This window comes from Marmota marmota, unplaced genomic scaffold (genome assembly GCF_001458135.2).
Source record: "Marmota marmota marmota unplaced genomic scaffold, marMar, whole genome shotgun sequence".
In the NCBI taxonomy this organism is placed as follows: Eukaryota; Metazoa; Chordata; class Mammalia; order Rodentia; family Sciuridae; genus Marmota; species Marmota marmota.
In genome coordinates this window covers 3,318,507-3,341,436 of record NW_025999983.1, presented here as the reverse complement: position 1 = coordinate 3,341,436, position 22,930 = coordinate 3,318,507, and the positions used below count along the sequence as shown (strand labels likewise).

Below are 22,930 nucleotides of genomic sequence, written 5' to 3'. Positions count from 1 at the left end.
CGTATTATGGGCTCCTCTTTGTCTACTGCCTCAATTAGATGTCCTGTAATGTTTATTGAATGAACATAAGATCTGCTATTAAGTAAGGGAAATTCCTACATGATTTTTCAGAAATAAATTCCTATATGCTTTCAGTTGAGATTAGAGAATTTACACACACTTTCAAGGAAGATGTAATAGAATCATGATTCTCATTTCATGTGCATAATTCCTAAATCCTTCTTCATTTTTGACTGATTACACTGTTCTGAAATAACCAGAAACATGAGCAATTATGATAATAAACAAATTATCCACACATTAAATTTTTCCTCAAATATTTTCCCATTTCTTGACATTATCTATGTTAATATAAGAATCAAGGACATACCTCAGCCCAGAATTCTGCATATATATCATTTGCTGTCAATTTTGTAACTGGCCACAGTTTTGTCACAGAGCAAAGATCACAGGCAGTCATCATCAAACCAATAACACGGTCTCTAGAACACAATACAACACTGGTCAGCACAGCACTGGCACATTTGTAGTAAGGACCAGAGAGACTTGTGCATTTACAGGAGAGGGGTATTCTTCATGATAGGAGAAAAGTAGCATTAAAAAGCAGACACAAGGAACAAGCAGGACAGTCAAATGGCACTGAGGAACAGTGTCTTGAATGGTGAGAACAATCATTCCTATCCCTAGTTCCACGAGGTGTGCACTGTACCTTCCTGTTGCCTCAACATTACTGATGAAACCATATGTCACATGAGCTATGCTCATTTCTCTTCCCATTCCTTGGGACACTCACATGGCTACACACCAGGTTTCATGTTCATGGAAGTTTGGAAATTTAGCATGGTTAGAAACCTTGAGAGAGAATCTCTCCCAACACTTGGATTTGCACAAAGAAAGTCTGGTAGGCACAGAAGTGGTGATGGGCAGCTCAGGACAAGGCCAGAAAGGACCCAAGGTGCAGGGCTCTCTCTGACTACATGTGGAGAGTGATGGGTCACCTGCTCTTGAGCTTTGCCTTCTGCTTTTCAGGTGTCCCTCCCAATGTCTCCCCTCTCACATCAAATGAGCTTTCCTCTCAGCTGCTTGGCATTCACACCCATGTGCTGCACACCTGCCTTTCTAATTCTCTAAAAATGGCTCATCGTTTCCTTTGAAGAAAAATGATTGAGTAAAAATTCAAACAGATATATTCCCTATAATCTAACTAGAATGAAGTCTATACTTAAAAGGAGAACCAAGCAGTAGTTAGTGAATAATTTTAATCTAGTTCTTTTTAACAAAGCAAATTACGTAATTTGAAAAAAATATATCATCATCAAAAATAGGAAACTGTAACCAGTGAGATGATGTCATGATTTCCAGTTCACATTGGAGTTCCAATGAGTCTGCCACCACTGCTGCCATCTGTGCACACAGTCCTGCCTGGGGCTGCAGCCTGGGGTCAGGAGACAGAGATGTATCAGGAGCACCTTCTCTCAGGTTGGCAGAGGATTACAACCCAGTTGTGCTCCCTAAAGATAAAATTCCCAGATGCCCGGGAGACTGCTTCTTCCTATCACCCACATCTTTGACACCTATCAATTACAAAGTTTTCTATCAGCCCATTTCCTTTCATCCACTCAACTATCTCTCTCTTTTACAACCCTACTTTTTGTAAGGATATATCTCTTATAGTTTAGAAAGTTCATTAGAAGTTATGTATATTCTTCCTGTAACCCACAGATACATCTGAAAATCTACGTCCCTTAATCAGGATCTATAATATTTTCTTAATGGAGTAGTTTATGGCTTAAACGAATATTTTTGTATTTGGCTTCTAAGGAATAAGTATATTATCCATATTATCAGTCACAGCAAGTATATTATCTGTTTTCTCTGCATGTAAATTAATTTAAACAGAAACAGAACACAAAAATTGTTTACAAATAATTATTTCATGTGATTAAAATAATTTAATCTCATTTTGTTCATATTCACCAAAAAAATCAACATTTCTTTTTCTCTGCTCAATAATATAAGCTTTAATCTTAAAAGAGATTTCTTATTTCATAAATCTGTAAAAAAGTTTAATAGAATTGGGCATTAAAAACATGTAAGTGTTTTTTCCATTGGAAATCACTGCACATGTAAACTTGGCACGATGAGGGTTAGAAAGACTGATACAGTTAAGTGATTTAACAGCAAAACAAAACTTAAAACAGTTAACAGTACTTATTTTATTGTTAACTAAAAAAGAAAAAAATAGAAAGTTGGCATAAAATGCTTTTAATAAATACACTCTGTTTTTATTTCTGATTACAAATTAGTTAGGTGGTCACTTAATGTGAGCTAGAAACAACGTTCTAGCTCTGCTCATGAAAGGAAGGCAGACCTAACTGCTATGGATGCTGAATTCTTAATGCACTTATTCTGTACACCATGAAGTACAAGCCCATCACACAGCCTGTGGCTACACTCATTTAATCCAAAAAGTTTTGAATGCCTGCATGTAGCAGACATAGGTATAGCAAAGAACAAAATACTAGAACATTCTAGAGGGGGAAGGTATATAATAAACAGGTTCAGAAATTCATGCAGCAACTAGTGCTGTGTAAAAGTGAAAATGAAAAAGGTTAAAAAACAGAAAAAAGAAAAAGGCCACCACTGGAAGACCTGAGACCTGAGAGACGACTCCATCAGAGCGGAGAGTTCAGGAAGACCACGGGAATCGGGCCTGGCCTGCTGGGGGAAAACAGCAGGGAAAAAGAAAGGTGGGAACGAGGTGAGGCTCCTCCCATCCACTGAGGTCTGAGAAAGTGGCCAGAGCTCGGCTAGTGATTTACTTTTGTTCCAAGTTTTATGATGAGACACTGGAGGCTTTTCCAGGGGCAAGACAGCACATGCCATAGATGGCAGCTCAGGTCCTCTGGGGGAAGAGGGACTCAGAACTGTGAGGGCAGGGCAGACCCGAGGCCACCAGGAGAACACTAGGGCAGTTCTCACCAGAGTCCCATTCTGCAGTATGTCCTCAGGGACACAAGGGCAGACCAGAGTGGGAGGACGGAGACCTTGGAGGCAAAGCCATGTGGAGCTGTGTTAATATCCACAGAAGCTAAAATTCTTTCCCTTCCTTCCCCCCCACCACGTGTTACCCTGGACCTGGTGGAGTTAACGGAGAACCCAGGTTCTCCGACATGTGGACATTCTGGTCTAGAAGCCGCAGTGTGCAGAGCTGCCTTCTGTGTGCCAGCACACTTTAAAATGCTCCATCAGAAGGTCTCAGAACTCTCCAGAAGGGAGGAAAAGAAGCCACAGAGGCTGTGGGCCTTCGGATGAACCACTGTGGGCAGGAAGGAAGCTCCCCACCCTCCCCACACATGTGAAGAGGTACTTGGCCAAGGACAAGATCCACATCTCACGGGAGAACAGTGGAAAAGGGGAGCAACCAAGGAGGAGACACCTACTGACTTTACAGAGGATTTCAGGTAGAGGCACAAGGGTAAGTAAGACTGTGTTCTTGTGTGACTGTAACAACAGTTGCTCATCTGTGTGAATATTCAGAATTCAAAAGAACGGAGTGGCTGGCACTGTTTTCGCTACAAGGTAAGTGCTTTTAAAAAGGTCTCTGGGCACTAGGTGTCTTGTGGCCATCACAGAGCCCTCTGAGGTGTCCCAGCCTCCTCAATGCCAACTGACACTTTACAACAGGAAAAAATAAGAAATGCAGCCCAGGTGTAAAGCAGTGACTTCACACCAGGTATGGCAGCTTGGGTCCTAACCTGAAGCAGATGTCACACTCCGGAGAATCCAGAGGGGCTACAGGAAGGGACCATCCACAAACATGTTGGCTGGCTGGGTTAAGGAAACAGGGAAGTGGGAAAGACTGAGGGGTCAATAACAGAGGGGAGGTCCCACTTCTGAAGAGACGAGGACAGGAGCAGGTGCCAGACTCAACCTGGGCCTGGTTTGTAAGAGATTCTAGCCCCTAGCTCTGCTGCACCACAGGCCAACAGAGTCGAGGCCAGGGGAGGAGACACAACTTTCCACCTCCAGCCCTCCTGTCTCCTCACTGCCACCCACAGTTGAGCTACCCAGCACACACTTGAAATTGCAACTATTTAAATATGAAACTACATTACTTATTCATGTATCAATATGGCACAGAAATACAAAAATGTTTTTTATATTTCTTTTATTTTTAGTCGTAGATGAACACGATACCTTTATTTTTTTTATGTGGTGCTAAGGATCAAACCCAGTGCCTCAGATGTGCTAGGCAAGCACTCTACCACTGAACCACAGAAAACCCCAGCCCAGAAAATATTGTTTTTAAGCCAGAATTTTTACTTATCTAAGAAAACTCTTGCCATTAGATCTTCAGACTCAGCTTAAAGTGTCTGGGTAGCACAACCAAAACTGTTACAAAAAATAGGGGGAAAAGAAATTTTAAAAAAGCATGTCCTGCTTGTTTATCTTGGAATGCTCACATACAACTGATCAAAGACCGAATTTCTTTCTTTCTTTTTAACCACTTGGATATTTGATGTCAGTATTGACATTTAATTGACAAATTCTCTAACTTAATATTGATTCCGTGAAATTTATTTTTTTATTACCATACTCAAAAGCTTACTGCTATGTAAGGTGTCCTAAGGACAGCTGGAGTAGGCCAGAAAGGGGGCTCCAGGGACTCAGCAAACACCTGTCTCCTGGGGGTGCAGCTGGGACATTTTCTTAAGGAAATGTCATCTACCCTCATTTTAATTCCTCTATTTTCTTTTAGAATAGTGATATGTAATATTTGAGAAGAAACAAGGTTAACACCTTTCTCCCTTCAGTTATTATTTTAATAATTCTTCATTTTGTTTGTGTAAATCTATCTTTGAGGAATTTTAAATCACCAAATTGAGAAATTTAAATCATGTTTGCAATAACTATGACACATTGTGTCCTTACTAATTTAGTAAGTATTAATTAGACTGAGGATAAAGCGGTTTCTCTGAAAACATTGTGAAGATCTACAGAATCAAAATCAGAGGAAGACTTTAGAATCTGTTTCCAATGACATGAACAATAACTCTTCAATATAAACACAAACATGTTTAGAGTGACTACCTCACTAAAACATACTTTAAGTTCTAAACTCTTGATTTTGTAGAACCCCCTAAATGCTGATACTTTTAAAAATCATTAAGAGAGGAAAAGAAATCATATCTGAATGGAAAATTAATCTTGAGCAAATGTGCACCTTTTCAAGGGACCTGCCATTATTAAAACTTGTGTCGGAGCTCTTTCTTGAATCAAGAAACCTTCCTTTGGAAACCCAAGTACAACAAGTAACTTCAAATCAAATGAGGACATTCAGATTTATTTTGGAACCTGGTTTCCCCACATTCAAGTTCTTCTGTTTGAGCACAACAGAACTTGCAGACGGGTCCTCCCATGTTTACTGCAGTAGGAAAGACTGATGGCTGCTGTTGTCACGTTTGGAAAAGGCCAGAGGAAATTACTTTATGAGCTAAGGAAAAGCATGTCACACAGACACACCTCCTCTTCTTCGAGAACACAGCAGGGCTAGAGAAAAGTAAAGAGAAGTTAAGGAATTGCCCCAGAGTTAATGCTAAAGCCTTTTTTTTATTTATTTTTTTTGTGTGTGTGCACTTAAATCTAAACTAAGACTGAAAGAAGTGGGGCACAGGAATTACCTTTGAAGGATATAAACATTCCCTGGAGTAAGAGAATAAACATTTTCATTTGGGTATTTCCTGATGATTTAGAAATATAACAAAAATCATGAATATTATTTCAATCATAATTTCACAATTTTCAAATTATAAAATTAGTTTATCTTTAAATTGCAAGTTTAAGAAAGGCTGATCCAATATGAAATACAAGGAAGCAAAACTTAGAAAACCTACCCAAAACATATATTTATCATTTTTAAATGTAAGAGGCTACTTTAACTCAATATATAGCTTAAACAGACTATGGTCTTTTCTCTTTTTATTGAGAAGTTTTTAGGCAGCAGTTAAGTCTGGTCATATTTGGACAACAGACCAAGATCACTAGCTTCAGTAAGAAACATATGAACTCCTTTCTCCCACCTTGGCTCAGTCCACAGCTGATTCTAAACAAGACCTTCATTTTCAGCTGTGGGAAGTACTGTGGGCACAGGGTGAGAAACCAGTGCACAGGCACAGAGGCAATGTCCTCTGTAGGTGCTCCCATTTCCTCCACCTGCCTCCCATGTCACCAGCCAGCTTCCCTGTCAGACCTAACACGGTCACTAATTCACTTCTGGGACCATAAGGTCACTTAGCAGCCTCTGCTAAGTTCAAAGGACTTATTCATTAGAAAGCGTAAGATATTTGTGAAACCTGCACTTTATGCACGTGTAATGTAAAAATGAATTTTTCACCAGTATTTGAAAGATAAATGATGGCTTTCATATACAATTGCTCTTTGGTTGTTTCACTTTCAAAATAAAAAAAATAATAAAAATTACCTACTGTCTTATTCTCTTGCTATAACAGAATGCTATACAACAAGGAAATTCCAAAGAAATTTGTGACTCATAATCCTGCAGGCTGAAAAGCACAGGACTGAAGGCCTTCCTGCTGTGTTACAACATGCTAGAAATGGGTGAGGCCCACATGGGACAGAAAATCAGGCCAGACTCACCCTTTTATCAGGACCCCATCATGAGACAGTAACCACGATCTCAGTACCAGTCTTTACCCATTCACAAGGGCAGAGCCCTCATGGTTGAATCTACTTCAAAAGGCCTCATCTCTTAATACTGTCATGACGGAGGTTAAATTTCAACATGGGTTTTGGAGGGTACTTTCAAGCCACAGGCTCACTATCTTTTAGTGGAGTTGTGATCATAATGCCAACACTAGCAAGATATCTAACAATAAATGACATCAGGGATAGTTAGCAAGGACCACGGGTGAGGGCAAAGAAAAGAAGTTGAGAACTTCCAACAGAGGGCAAGGGAACCCATCTCTGGATGTTTTCATTATGAAGAATACAAGCAATAATAAGTGTTGGCGAGGATGTGGGGGAAAAGGTACACTCACACATTACTGGTGGGACTGCTGGTGTTTAACTCCAGAATGATAGGCACAAAGTATGAGCAAGCCATCAAATGAAAGAAAGACTTGGGCAAAGTCCAATGGACTCACAAACAAGAGACCCATGCAGATTTGCTGGGAAAGTTGTCTGAATCAAAATGGAGTCACTTTTGTCAAGCCCTAATTGTCCTCCAAAACCAATAATAAATACAGCTGGGAGATTATAAAGGAAGGGACTTCAATCATGTATTCCTGATAACAAAAACTATGCACCAAAGACTGTCAGAACCGGGACTTTACACAAAGGCTACTACAACTGCACACAGAAAACACTTCTGCAAGGACATCTGCCCAGCACCTGTCTGCAGCCTCAGAGTGGTCCTTCTGCACGCGTGATTTTAACCATGTGGCTGAGGATTAGTATATGCGGACCACTCAAGGGGTCCTTCTCCCTTGGACTATAAGGAGTCCCTGTTGTTTCAGTTTCCTTGAATGTGCACACAGTTCCTAGAGCATGCATGGTCCCACTGCATGCTGCCTTTCAATCAACTAATTTGGGAGAATCGTTTTCAGCTTTTCATGTTGACAAAACCAAGGATGATGAAGCAAACAACCACCACCACCAAAAAAGCCGGCTTCATGTCAGCATCACAGGACAGCTGAACTGAAGCTGGAACTGCTGCCTGCAGAGGTTTGCACCGTGACCTGAAAAATAAATACAAGCTTTGATCTATCTTTCACAGACCAAATAATTTCCAAGCCGATAAAACAGCTACACATGTACAAAGCCATGTGTCTTTAGTAAAAATGCATTACATTTTCCAATAGAAAATGATTGCCTTCCATGCTTTACAGCACACTTGTGGAGAAAGAGAATACTGTGCTTTGAGCAGCAGAAGGGCTGAGGGGATACTGCAGCTGTTGACCAGCATCAAGGAGCCTACCTCCAGACTCGCCAGTGCATGTAAAGTACTATCAAATTTTGTTTTCACAGAAAGAAAAACCTACCTTAAAATTTACATGGCACCTCAAGCAACTTGAACAGCCAAAACAATCTTGAAGAAGAGTAAAGCTGGGGAGCTCACACTTTCTGAAATCAAAACTTAACACAAACCACAGTGATCAAGCAGCATGGCAAGACATCAAGAGAGACAGAAAGCAGTATTCCATGAGAGCCCAGAAGCACACCCTCACCTAGAAGGTCAAGATTCTCAAGAAAGTCCAATAGGGAAAGCAGACCTTTCAGCAAATGCTGCTGGGAAATGGATGTCCGCATGCACAAGAATGAAGCTGGACACTTTACATACCATATACAAAATATATGACATATATAACATAATAAAACCAAAACTGTAACTGTCAACAAGGATATGGAGAAACTGGAACCTCTGAGCACACTCTGTGGGAAAGCAGGTGGGCACAGCGGCGTTGGTAAATGGTCTGAACTACCATACTGCCCAGTGACTCCACTTCTGTGCATCTCCCTGAAGGAATGGAAAGCAGGGTCTGGAAGACCCATGTGTACACCCGTGTTCCCAGCAACATGATTCAAACAGAAAAGCAGAAGCAACCCAAGGATCCACTGGGAGTGAATGAATAAGCAATCCTGGCCTCTACATACAAGATCATTCTGCCTTGGCATAGAAGGACATTGTGACACACACATGCTACATGGATGAACCCTGAGGACATCATATGAAATGAAATAAGCTAGTCGCCAAAGACAGCTGTCTGATTCCACTTGAATGGCAGAGAACTTGAGCTACTATGAATAAAAACAGGAGCCTGGAGGCAACTGTCCCCTGGGCAGCCACATTCCCCATAAGGACAATGACAGCAGGTGAGGGACTTGGTTCAATTGTGTTTCTTTTTAACAAGATTTCCCAAGCAAGAAATCAAGGCTAGGGTACAAAAGTCAGGGTAGGTTGGAGATGGCACCTGTCAGCTCTCTGCAGTCCCCAGAAGCTGCTCCTCCCTCTGTGTGGTGAACACCTGGCTGCAGATGTTGATCCTATGGAGAAGTGACCTGAGACACAGATGATGCCTCCCATGGAAGTGGGAGCAAACCCTCCCTTTGCAAAGGACAGGTGGTGGAGTGAAAAAGCTAGTTACAGGAACTGATGTCTTCTTAACTGTGACAAGAAGCTCCAGGAAATGGCAAAGAGGAGAAAAGGAGAGCTTCCAACAGTCCTGAGCCTGTGAGAAGCCCTCCTGTAACCGACAGCCGTGTGGTCTCTCATGATGGGTCCTGCCGTGCAATTCCTTATACACAAGATTTCATCCCATAAAGAACTCTATGGCCCAACAGCTCGGGAAGCTGAGACGGGAGGATTGCAAGTTCAAAGCCAGCCTCAGCAATGGTGAGGCACTAAGCAAATTAGTCAGACCCTGTCCCTAAATAAAAATAGGGCTGGGGATGTGGCTCAGTGGTTGAGTGCCCCTGAGTTCAATTCCCAGTACAAAAAAAAAAAAAAAAAGAAAGAAAGAAGAAAAAGAATCTGTGGGCTGGGCATGGAGGCACACATCTATAATCCCAGCAAATTGGGAAGCTGAGGTAGGAGGATCACAAGTGCAAAGCCAGCCTCAACAACTTAGTGAGGCCCTAAGCAACTTAATGAGACCCTGTACCTAAATAAAATATAAAAAGAGCTGGAGATGTGGCTCAGTGTGTAAGCATCCCTGAGTTCCTTCCATGGTACCAAAATAACAAACAAACAAATCAATGGAGGTCCCAAAAGCCATGTCACCAGTGTGAATTTTGTACCTATTAATAGTACTAAAGTGGATTAAAAGCTTACCCATTATAATGCCAAATTCTGTGACTACTTCTATAAGCTCATCAATTCCTAATCACCTCCCAGGGAGATCTGCTCTCATTTGGAGAATTAATGACCATACCATTTTAATCTCTGAAAGCTTTCATTATGAAGAATACAAGCAATAATAAGTGTTGGCAAGGATGCGGGTGAAAAGGCACACTCACACATTGATGGTGGGACTGCAAAATGATGTAGCCAATATGGAAAACAGTACGGAGGAGATAGCTTAGAAAACTTAGAATGGAACCACCATTTGACCCAGCCATCCCACTCCTCAGTCTATACCCAAAGGACTTAAAAGTCAGCATACTACAGAGATGCAGCCACATCAATGTTTATAGCAGCTCAATACACAATAGCTAAACCGTGGAACTACCCTAGATGCCCTTAAATAGGTGAACGGATAAAGAAACTGTGGAACGTATATGCAATGGAATATTACTCAGCATTAAAAGAAAATAAAATTATGGCATTTGCATGTAAATGGATGGAGTTGGAAAACATCACGCTAAGTGAAATAAGCCAATCCCAAAAAACCAAAGGCCAAATGTTCTCTCTGATAAGTGGATGCTGACCCATGAATGGGGGTGGGGGGCATGGGGAGAATGAAGGAACTTTAAGTAGGCAAAGGGGAGAGAGGGAAGGGGTGGTGGGGGGGTGGGAGTAGGAAATATGGTGGAATGAGGTGAACATTTACCCTAGGTACATGTATGACTGCACATATGGTGTGACTCCACATTGTGTACAACCAGAGAAATGAAAAATTGTGCTCCATTTGTGTACTATGAATTGAAATACATTCTACTATTATATATAACTAATTAGAATAAAAAAGACATACTTGATATAATTCATATACTCTACCTTGCTTAAAGAGAAAACACTTGAAATATTTCATCTTTATCACATTAGATTTTTAGACTATATTTTTTGTTTCCTGTGCTTTAATTCAGGTATAATTTATAGACAATTAAATGCATAAACCCGAAGTCTATGCATTAGATGGCTGTGTGAAATGTACACAGTTGGTAACCACCACATCAGTGACAACCAAGAATGTTTTGGGCACCAAGACACCCTTCCCATTTTTCCTGTCGATGTCTCTCACCCTGCCAAGGAAGGACTGTTGACTTGAATTCCACAAGTCACCAATACTACTGGTTTGTTCTGCCTGTTCTAGAATTTCATAAAAAAATGTTATTTACCATTTTTCTCAATATAGTATTTGTAGAGGCTGGGGCTGTGACTCAGTGGTACTGCTCTTGCTTAGAATGCCTGAGGTCCTGTGTTCAATCTCTAGCACCAAACACACATACACACACACCCCCGCACACACACATAAAATCTGTGTGACTGATCTATACTGTCATGTGAATCAGTAGTTCACAATTTTTATTGTTGAACTGTATTCCTCACTACATGCCTAAAATTGTCAACCATTCACCTGTTGTTGGATGGTCGGGATCTCCCAGTTGGGATATATTATGAGTAGTGCTACTGAAAGCATGTCTGTCCAAGTCTTTGAGTGATTTCAGGCCTTTATTTTTCTGCAGTAAATACCTAAGGGTAATGGCTAGGCAACAGTGTAAGAAAAGACTTAGTTTCCAAGACAATTCCACAGTGCTTTCCAAAGCAGTGTGTTTAGTTCAGTACCTCCACCAGGAATGCATATGTGAGTTGCTCAACATCCTTGCCAACACTTGGTATAGTTGGTAATTTCAATTTTGGGTATTCGAGTGTGTGCAGTGGTATCAATGTGGTTTGGATTTGTTCCGGATGATTAAAGACACTGAGCAAATTTCATGTTTATTGGTTTCTACGTTAAGAAAAAAAGCCTTTTGTGTAACTTTACTTAGGGGTCTTACTACTGACTTGTAAGAGTTATATAAGACCTTTATAAAATAGAGAATATTTTATAATATTTTGTGGCTTGTCTTTTTTTTTCCTTAAAGCTATCATTTGAAAATCTCAACCTTTTAATAAAACAAAGTCCAATCAATCACTGCTTATCTGGAGGTCTAATCTTTTTGTTTGCCTATTCATGGTCATAAAGATTTTTCCTCTGTGCTTAGTTCTAGAAATTTTATAAATTTTGCTTTTCAATGTAAGTCTGTAATCCAATCAAAAGCTCAGTCATTCAAAAATCACTTCCTAAAAAAACTACTAATATCCACATTGAATGACCTTGGCAGCTTGGTTGGACATCAGTAGGCTAGACACTGAAATCTTCTATAATCTGTCTCACCAGGTTATTTATCCATCCTAACACCAATAAGACTCTCTTGAATATTGCTATTTTATAGCAAGCTTTGAAAGCAGTCCTTAAGTCCTCTAAATCTGATATTTGCTTGTCAAAATTATTTGACAATTATTGACAAATTATTGACAATTCTTGGCCTTTTGCCTGTCTATAAAGACTTGTTGTTAGTTAATTTCTAAATAAATAGATTTTGATTAGGATTGCATTTTTGAAGACACATTTGTAGATAACTGGTATCTTAGCAATATTGAAACATGATATATCTCTCCAAACACTTAGATATTCTTTAATTTCTCTCTGAAATATTTTTGTATTTTTAGTAGAGATCTGTACATCATTTGTTAAATTTTTTCCTAAGGAGGCCATATTTTAATGATATTGCAAATAGATTTTGTTTGTTTGTTTGTCTATTTATTTATTTATTTTGACCTGATTGGGGGGGTTGAACCCATAGACTCACACATGATAGGCAAGTGCTCTCAGTTTTAATTTCTAATTGATAGTTGTGTACAAAAATAAAACTCATATAAATAAATGTTAACCACATAATCTGTGAACTTTCTAGAAGATTCCTGAAGGGATTTTTTTTTTTTAAATACATATCCTAACCATTTAAAAATAAAGACAAGGGCTGGGGATGTAGCTTAGAGGTAAGAGTGCTTGCATAGCATATGCAAAGTCCTGGATTTGATCCCTGACACTGGGGAAAAAATAATAAATTTAGATTTCCTTTCCCATTTTTACACTTATTTCATTTTCTTGAAGTAATATACCAGGTAGAATTTCCAACTGAATGTATTACAGGAATGGTCGGAGTGGGCAGGCTTAGGCTGGTTCCAGTCTCAGAGAGTGAGTATCAAACTGCATCACAGTACCTACTGTGTTTTCAGAGATGAAATCCACCAAAGTGAAGACATTCCCTTGAATTCCTTGTTTGAGACCATATCCCCTCTGTCAATGGAGGTTTAACTTTTGTCAAATGCTTTTCCTGCATTTATTGAAATGGTCCTATAGTACCTCTTCTTTTTTCCTTTATTGTTAATGTTTCAATCCTGAAAAATCATGTTATATTGTCTTTTTTGTATGACTGAATTGGTTATATTTTTTAGTGAACTTTGCAGTTAGGTTCCTGAAGGAATACTGACCTTTGATGAGTATTTTTGCAATTTCTTTACTAGATTTTGATATCAGGAATATGTAGTATTCATAAAATAAGATGGAAAATTGTTCCCATTCCCACTTTTCAAAAGATTGTGCAGAAGATTTTTTTAAAAAATAGAATTTCAGAGTGTTACCATGAGATATGACCCTGACGGGCATTTTTGCTTGTTTATTCTTTTAAGATTAAGTTTCTTTAAGGGCCTATTCAGGTTTTCTGTTCCTTTCTGGTTCATTGTTAAGTTGTATTTTTCAAGGAATTTTATCCAATTTATCCATCTCCTCTAAAGTTCAAATTTATCAGCATGATATTATTTGTAATAATCTATATTATCCCTTTAAAGACTTCCATCTGTAGTGATATCCTCTCTTTCCTGTTAATATGGATGACTAGTATTTTCTTTCCTTTTCTTAATTTAGCCTTGTCAATGCTTGCTTATTCATTTTAACTATTTTTAAAGAACCCACTATTTGCATTTATAAATTTTCTCTACTACTTCCCTGCTGTAGTTTTACTGTTTGACTCTGAATCATTTACTGGCTTCAAGTTAGACTTGAATTTATTTTCCTTTTTCTAGATGCTTAAAGTGCTACCTTAAATCACTGGTTTAATGGGAGTTAAGGCATAAATTTACCCCCTTGGCACTGTTTCAGTTGTATTCTACAAATTTTGATATAGTTGGTTTTCATTATCAGATTTCTCTTGTAATTCTTCCATTGACCTACAGGTTGTTTAGAAGTGTGTTAATTAACTTCTAAATAGTTGGGGATAGAGAATGAATTATGATTTTTAATTTAATTTCAAAAATATTCTATGATTTCAATCTTTTAAAATTCATTGTGATTTATATTATGCCCTAGCACAAAGTCTATCTTGTGTTTCCATGTGCAGTTGGAAAGAATTTGAGTTGTACAATTGCAATGTTCTATAAAGAAAAGTTAATTCATGTTGATGATGATATTCAGACCACCTGTAGTTTTGCAGAACTCTAATACGGTTCTCTGAAAGTCACTTGAAGAGGAATGCAAAACACACGAACAAGATTTTGGGTTTGCCTCTTATGCTTTTTTGTTCTGCCAGTTTTTGTTTGGGTGTGTCTGCAGCTTGGTTGTGAGGTGCTTAAGCATTATGGACTGGAGGAAAACTAGCCCTCTTTAAATGTGCAGCATTGCCTGTGTTTAACTTTACTATGGCCGTACCAATTTTTATTTTTTTAAATGCCATTCACATGATATATCTTTTTCCATCACTTAACTTCAACTTGCCTTTATATTTAGAGGGTATGTATATCTCAGAAGTGAGTCTTGATATTTTATTTGTTAATTATTAGCCAATTTCTGGCTAATTTAGGTATTTAGTCCATATAATTTTAAATTAATTGTTGATTTTACTGGGTTCAAGCCTAGCATCTTTCTATTTGTTGCCTCTGTTCTTTTTCCTCTTGCCCTGCCTCCTTGTGGATTAATCAATATTACTAGTCAATACTTCCTTCTGTATTTTAAGTTTTTTTTTTTTTTTTTTGCTTTTCATGATTCCTCTAGGGATTTTAATATGCATACCCATAGCACCTAAAATTAATATTATTTCACTTAACACATCACTCCCAATCAAAAATATAAGAAACTTATATACTATAACTCTATGTCCTTGTCCTTTGTATTATTGTTTTCATATTTATTTCTTACATATGATACAAACACCACCTTAAAATGACATTATTTCTGTCTTAACCAGACATTTATGGAAATTGGAAGGGAAGAACAATTAATCTCTTCTAGTTGCTCACATATTTACCAATTTTGGTGATTCTCACATTTTCCTCTGAATTTTTTTCTCAGCATTTCATATAGTTCTGTAGAGAACAAATTCTCTTGGATTTTCACATGAGATATCTTTATGTCAGCCTCATTTTGAAGACTGCTTCTAATGGGCACAGAATGTGGTGTTGGCAGTGATTTAAATCTCCCTCTTGTTTTGATGAGAAATATGCACCACGCATGTAGACTTTACCTGATTGATCAGGTATTGCTTCTCTCCATATTTTACTATTCTTAAATTTCCAACTCTTTCTATCCAATAAATAAATATCCAAAAAGAAACATCTAGGCCCAGATGACTTCACTGGTGAAGTTTTTCAAACCTCTAAGGATGAACTAATAGAAATTCTACAAATCTCTTTCAAAAAAATAGAAGAGGAAGGTCTGGGATTATGGCTAAGAGAGAGAGCATTGGCCTCACATTCGTGAGACACTGGGTTTGATCCTCAGCACCACATAAAAATAAAAAAATAGATATATTGTGTCTATTTGTAACTAAAAAAATAAATATCTAAAAAAATATAGAAGAGGAGAGAATATTTCCCAACTCACTGTATGAGAAAAATACTCTGCCCTCATACCAAAACCAAAGATTATAGAAAAAGAACTAAAGACCAGTATAATTTATGAATATAGACACAAAAGTCCTATCAAAATACTAACAAAATACCAACAAAACAAATCCAGCAATATATAAAAAATTATCCATTATGTTCAAGTGATTTTCATCACAAGAATGCAAAGTTGACTTAACATCTGAAAATCACTGAAAGTAATGCACTATGTTAACAGAGTAAATAGCCAAAAAATGCTTGATAATCTCAGCAGATGCAGCAAAAGCATTAAAAAATTCCAATACACATTTCATATTGAAAAACATTAATCAACCAATTATAATGGAAACTTTCTCAGCATGTAGGATCCATCTGAGAACAATCTGCATTTTATACCATATTTAATGACCAAAGACTGGATCCTTTCCCCCTAAGAAGAGGAACAAGAAAAAGAGGTCTGCTCTTGTCACTTTATTTGGCAAAGGCTGATTATGAAATAAAAAGAGAGAAAAGGTAAACAAATTTGAAAAAATGTTGTTGTAAAACCATGTCTAGATAAAGTTGACATGATATAATATGTAGAAAAGCCTGAGCAATCCACCAAAAAAATATCATTAGAGATAACAAATGAGTTCATCAAGGCCAGAGGATACTAGGACAGCCTTACAAACAGAATGACAAGTATATATTTTATACACTTGTAATTAACCATTTTAAATGAAATTTAAAAATAATTCCACTTAAAATAGCATCATAAACAATAAAATTTGAAGTAATAAATTTAACCAAAGAATACAAAACTTAGCTTGCAAACTAGAAAACACTGTGGAAGGTATTAAAAGCCATCTCAATAAATGGGAAAACATCCCATATTTGTAGACTTGGTACTGTTAAGAGGGTGATACTTCTTGAATTGACCTACAGATTTAAAACAATTCCCATCAGAATCCTAGCTGGCTTCTCTGTGGAAACTGACGAGCTGATCTCAACATTCACGTGGAAATGCTAGAGATCTGAGATAGCCAAACAGTGTGAAGGGAGAGAAGGGATGGGAGACACACAGGAGCACACTCTGTGATTCCATGCACTTGTAACTCTAGAAAGCTACCTTGCTAGACAGAATGTTAGTGTCCCCTTCTCAGAGTCCCATAGAAGATCCCTGAAAGTGAGGCCTTTAGGAGATGAATAGGTCCTGAGGGTAAAGTCCTCTTACATGGGATTAGTGTCCTGGTAAAATAAGTTCCAAAGAGCTCTTCCCTGAGCCACAAGAAGCTGCAGCTTCAACACCCCTGTCTGGAATCAGGGAGTGGTTCTCCCTGGCTATTGCCTTGATCTTGGACTGCAAAGCCTCCAGAACTATGAGCAGGAAAGGTGTGTTTTAAGCAAGCAGTCTAAGCTGCCTGAAAGCTCTAAGACACAAATATAATCTGTAAGTTCAAAACATATTGGTTCCTGGGGCCTGGTGTGGGAATTGTGATTAGAAAGTGGCAAAATGGGTGACAGAAATTCTCTGTTTTGTTAAATTTGCCAAAACTTAAAATGGGTGTATTATGTATGTTAATTACATCTCAATAATAACACTGCTTTAAAAATCGTCTTTTATGTTATTAGCCAGAAAAAAAAAATACTAGTCATGCACACAATCTTTTAGCAGCAATCCAAAGGAGTCTCCAGAATCAAAATAAAACAAAAAACATGCAAACACCAAAGCATTTGAAAATCAGGGAACTTTAAATAACTTCTACATCAATGAGGATACAGAAGCAGGAAATAAAAATTACCTAAAAACTAAAGCAAAGGAAAGTACTTCACCAAACACCTGCAAGTATGATGCAATTAGTTCACCAATGACAACACCTGATCATTTTGTTATTATCCAATTTAAAAAACACACGAAAAGGACAACTGAGTATAAAAAAGGCATAAAGATGAAGGTCAAAATTAATGGAGGGGCAAACAAGCAAGAAATGATGAATTTTATAAAAACTAGTTTAAAAACAGAATAATTAAAATAAAAATATCCCAGGCAAGTATGATTACAGAAACAAAGGAAGGAAGCACTGAAAATTAAAGTAACTATGAATATAGTAGGATTAAATTTAAATGACAACACTTTTTGCAAATACTTTAGTAAGAATTTGGAAAGAGCAAGATGACTTTCTATAAAAATAAACTGCCCCAAAAGTGGGATAAAGTGACAACAAAACAAAACAAAAATCAAAACAAAACAAAAACAGAAATCCCCTTGACGGTAAGACATTTGAATGTCTGTTAATGTCCTCCGCTGGGAAAGGTGGCAGACTATAGTAGTTTTGCAAATTCACACTACTGAACTTTCTCAAAATTGTTAACCTTAGTTATTTTTACTCCTCCAGATCAGAGCAAATTCAATAACTAGGAATAAATTGAATTAGTGTAAAATACAACAAACATATTTAAATTATGAATTAGGTACAAATTTATTAGAAAAGATAGAAAATGTATTACCTTGGTGTATTAAAAGATGAATTCCATGGAAAAGTATAGAGTTCAAGGAATTTAGCAGTAGCACAAAATTACAAAATATAAACACCTATCAATAAAATATGGAGTCAGTAATACTAAACACTAGAAAGTAGTGAAAATCTCTATAGCTACAAGTTTTTAATAAAAAATAGTTTAAACCAAGAACAGAAAAAATAAAAATGATTTATTAAAATATATCAAATGTTATTATCAAAATTAAAATAATAAAATAATTGCTATTAAAATTTTGCACATATTAGATGTGGTTACTTTACTAAGATAGATCAAATATTTTACTAAATTTAAAATTCTAAAATAATTGCTACTAAAATCATGTACATTTTAGATATGGCTTTCTTCACCACCATCCAATATTTTTTACCAGCTAACCAGTATGACGAGAAAGCAAAATATGTAAAAAATTAATTGTATTTATATTTGTACCTTAGACCAATAGAGTAAAATAAATCTTCAACTGATTAAGAAAACATAATAAATGGCTAGGCACAAAACAAAGATTCAGAATTCTGGTTAATAACAAAAAAAACAATGATAGCCTGTGAACAATTCTAAAAGAAGATGACTACGTGAAAGCACTATGACATACCTAACGGAGGGCAGAGGTCAGTTTCAACCGATGACATAACTGTGTGAGGGGCCAGACTTACACAGTCTTGTCCTAAGAACATGGGGTAAATAGCACACAGCAGAGTTGGGGCCACCAGAGCACACAAAAGTTGAGAGAATTCAAGAAAGGAGAAGGAGCCACAAAGGCAGAAGCCTCCAAATCGGCATTCACATTCCCCTCAAACCCCTGACCTCTCCAATCCTTGACAGGAAGACGTAGCTACATCAGGACGAGAACCACTCAAATAAAGCTTAAGGTAACTCATTAATAAATGCAGAGTGATTTAAGGATAGTTAATTGACTACTAGGATAGAAGTTAATTATCTTCAGAGAAAGATAACAGAATCTAGTAAGATAACTGAACATATCATCCACAGTGTAGTACACAAATAAGTGACTACATATGCAAAGAGACAGGAAATGGTCCAGAGGGAAATGAGATATAAAGATGAACTTACAAAGAACTCAGATTATGGAAAGTAGGCAAGGATTTCTAAATAATTCACAGGTATGTTTAAGAATCTTTAAGAAAATGCGTATTTGGATACAATGATAGGCCAAAGAAAAATCTGAGAACTAAACACTTCCATCTAAAAACAAAAAGCATCCAGAGTAAAATGGCACACTGTACATAGGAGAATAACAATAAGAATGACCTCTGATTCTCATCAGGAAAAACCAAAAAGATGAAGACAGAAGAACACTGAACATTTTATAAATGCTGAAGAAAAGGAAATCTGAAGACTTAGAATTCTAAATCCAGTGAAAATATCTTTGAAAACTGGTGTATAATACATTTGAAAATTACTGTAAAAAACACTCATTAAGTAAATTTCCTAAGTAACAATGCCCATTAATTCTGTTTTCCAAAATAAATGCAAGGTTAGGATTATTTTACTGGGTATATAATATAAATTTTGACATAGTAACAGTTATCAAAACAGAGCAATTGTATTTAAGGATCAGCTAATTAGCAATAAATAGCTAAGGTGTCAAAAAACGATCCATGTTTGTAAAAAACTTAATATATTCAATTCAATGAAACAATTAATTATTCATTAAGTGATACTGATATTTCAACTATCAAGGATAAATTATTTTCATAAAAATACAACTCTTGAAGAAGTAAAATGTAAATATAAAATTTTAAACTAGAAAAATACACAAAGAAAAGTTTATATACTTTTTATATTAATGTGAGATTTAATCAAAACAAATGATGACATATTTGGCTTCATGAAACTAATACAACTCAGTGGTAGAGCACTTGCCCAGCATGCACAAGGCTCTTGGGTCTGATCCCCAACACCACAACAAGAAAAGAAGAAAGAAAATCTAAATAAAATTTTTGAAAATCACCTGAAGAAAATATTTGCATTATATCACAGAAAACATTAATATCCTCAGCAAAAAAATGAAGAATGTAAAAATATCTATTGAAAGTGAACAACTCATCAAAAAATAACTAAACATTATGAACAGATACACAGAAGTCTGAGTAATAAATCACAAACTAACATGACAATATGTTCATCACAGGAAGCAATTAGAATGGCATGTTTATTGAGAAATGTTTTCACCCTTATGTTTGAAGGGTTGTGATTTTTTTTAGAAAACTAAATATGAAAAGAAACGTAATTTGCCCATAAATTTCTAGCAATATATGTTGCATACTTTTTAAAGAATCAAGCCAGAGTTTCTGCAGCATTAATGTATAATGCAAAATTCTAGAAACACTGGCCATCAATATGGAAAAATATTTGATATAGTACTCCATACGTATTGTTACACAATTTTAAAAGGGATGAATACAGTATAATTACATTTTTTGTTTTAAAAAAATGGAAAGATAAAAAGCACATGGGCATGTATGCACTGTATATACTGTATAAACACACACCTTTGAAAACACAGAAAGGTGCATGGATGGTATTACAGAAAATAACTGGTATTGGAAAGTGAAATAGCTCAATTGTTTCTTTTCCCATGAACACCTCTACATTCTAAATTATTAAAACAAACAAGCATTAATTGCTTTTAAAATTACTGTGTCAAAATTACTTAGTTACACAAAATCATATGATATATTTTACTAACACCAAATATGTATGCCTGAAGCCCCAAATAATATTTTACAATTACATGCTTAAGAATTCAATTCTATAATGACAATTATAATTATTATAATAATTCATCTAAAAATAATATGGTTCAAGGAATAAAAGAAAGCATTTGGGTTTCAGGAAGCCATAACAATACTTTATGAAGGCTATATTTTCCTAAACTTATAACTGTCATCAAAAAAAAAAAAAAAGAGAACTGTGAACAATCACCTGTTTCTGCAGATGTCAGTACAAGAACTACACATAACCTGATGGATAGAGGAAGTAACAGTACATATCTCACAGGGGGAAGGCGGAGGAGGATGTGCCAGAACACCATCTAGGCCCTTCCCTGGCACTGACCCCTTGCATGGTCCTGGGAGGGGCCCTGTTATATGTGAAAATATGAAATATGCTATATGTGAAAATAAAATGTCTTGAATTTCTCTTTTAAAAAATCCCCAAGTTGTATAAGCTTCAAGTTCTAAAAAATTTGGACATGTCTGTTTGAAGGTAAAGTGAATCACAAATACTGTTGCTTAATCAAAGACATCTATAAAATGATATTTATTCTTGAAGTGGTAAACTTTATTAGATATTTATGTCCATTTATAAAAACTAATGTGCGGCATTTGGGGTGCATGAATAAATTTCTTCCAAGAATTTGAAAAAAAGAAACTGTGCTCTGGAAAGAATGGATCACAGAGAGAACTAAGAGAGCAGACTGGCACCAAGCCAATAAACAATGTTCATAAACTTAACAACAGAGTTGGCATCACTGGAGATGCACTGCTCAGACCTGGAAACACCACAGGGAAGTAACAGCAGTAAAAGCTGGTGGCAACCACCAATGAACTGCCCCGGGCGAGGCAGATAAGCAACAGATCAGTGGCCAATTCGTGAGGAACATATCTGACATGGTTCTGAATCCCCTAGGCAAGATGCTGGTCCTCAGACAAAAAAGCATCAGACTATTTTAGCCCAATGCCATTAGAAGATACAATGAATCTAATTTTACTTGTTCTGATTCCATGTTCATCAACAAACTTATGATTGCTACTTGGCTTCCTAAATGATTCTGATCACAAAAAAATGCCAATATTTTTGTCCTTGTGCTTCAACATGTTTGAAGATCAATACAATGAAATTCCAGTTTTATATATTAATCACATTAGCTTTGTGGATAAGATCTGGATTCTGAAAAGTGAATCCATTTTCATGTACTTTGGGGTCTAGGAGGTTTTGACCAAACCCCACGCTCTGGTGAACTCAAGGCAAAACCTTTCCCTTTAAAGGCACCTGCTTTGGAGAGGCTAGTTTTCATCTCTATTTTAATTATCCTACCAGTACATTATCAGAAATTTTGCCCCTGCCAAAAAGAGGGAAATATCCAAAATAAACATTTAACAATATACACATGAAACAGAAAAGCAAATCATCTTACATTTCTTCTGTCAAATAAAAACTTATGCCAAATTACATTTCTTAAATATCAATTAATTCCAGATAATACTTCCTGGGCTTCTAAACTTTGTAAAATCATTTTTACCTATGCGACTGATTATGGAGATTTAGAGATCCAGTCTGGTACATCTCTTCCAACTGTTTCCTGTTCCCAAAGTAAAGGGCAAGGTCAGTGGCGATGATGGCTTTGCGGATGATCTCCAGCACCTGCTCGTACTCACTGGAGCTCAGGGTGGAGAAGATATTGTGCCCTTCCAACTGCAGAGAAACACAAATGAACACCACAGTGAGCACAAAGCTCAGGCCCAGACACCTGCAGCTGTTTAAAACAGCAGTCAGTGATGACACTTGGCACACCAATGACAACTTTGGGAACAAAAGGAGAGTCTGACAGGACTGCTGTGGGGATGCGGTTTGGACTCTCCACATGCCCCAGCAAAGCTTCCACTTAAAGAACTATTTTAACTGTAGAGACATCCATCATTCACTATCACAAAACCCCAGGGACTTAAATATATCTAGTTTTTGTATATTTCTGGTAGTTATTAGGACTAGAAAATGTAGAAT

At 36.9% G+C, this 22,930-nt stretch overlaps 1 protein-coding gene across 8 annotated transcripts in view; it reads right to left on the bottom strand.

Annotated features, from left to right (window-relative positions):
- Positions 1-22,930, bottom strand: part of Pde10a (phosphodiesterase 10A) — a 522,815-nt gene that overhangs the window by 10,165 nt on the left and 489,720 nt on the right. For all 8 annotated transcript variants that reach the window (XM_048805848.1, XM_048805853.1, XM_048805854.1 and 5 more), the window contains 2 exons: positions 22,449-22,621; positions 371-482 (listed from right to left, as the gene is read on the bottom strand). In XM_048805848.1, the coding sequence (XP_048661805.1) occupies positions 371-482; positions 22,449-22,621 (285 nt within the window). The remainder of the gene's footprint in view (positions 1-370; positions 483-22,448; positions 22,622-22,930) is intronic.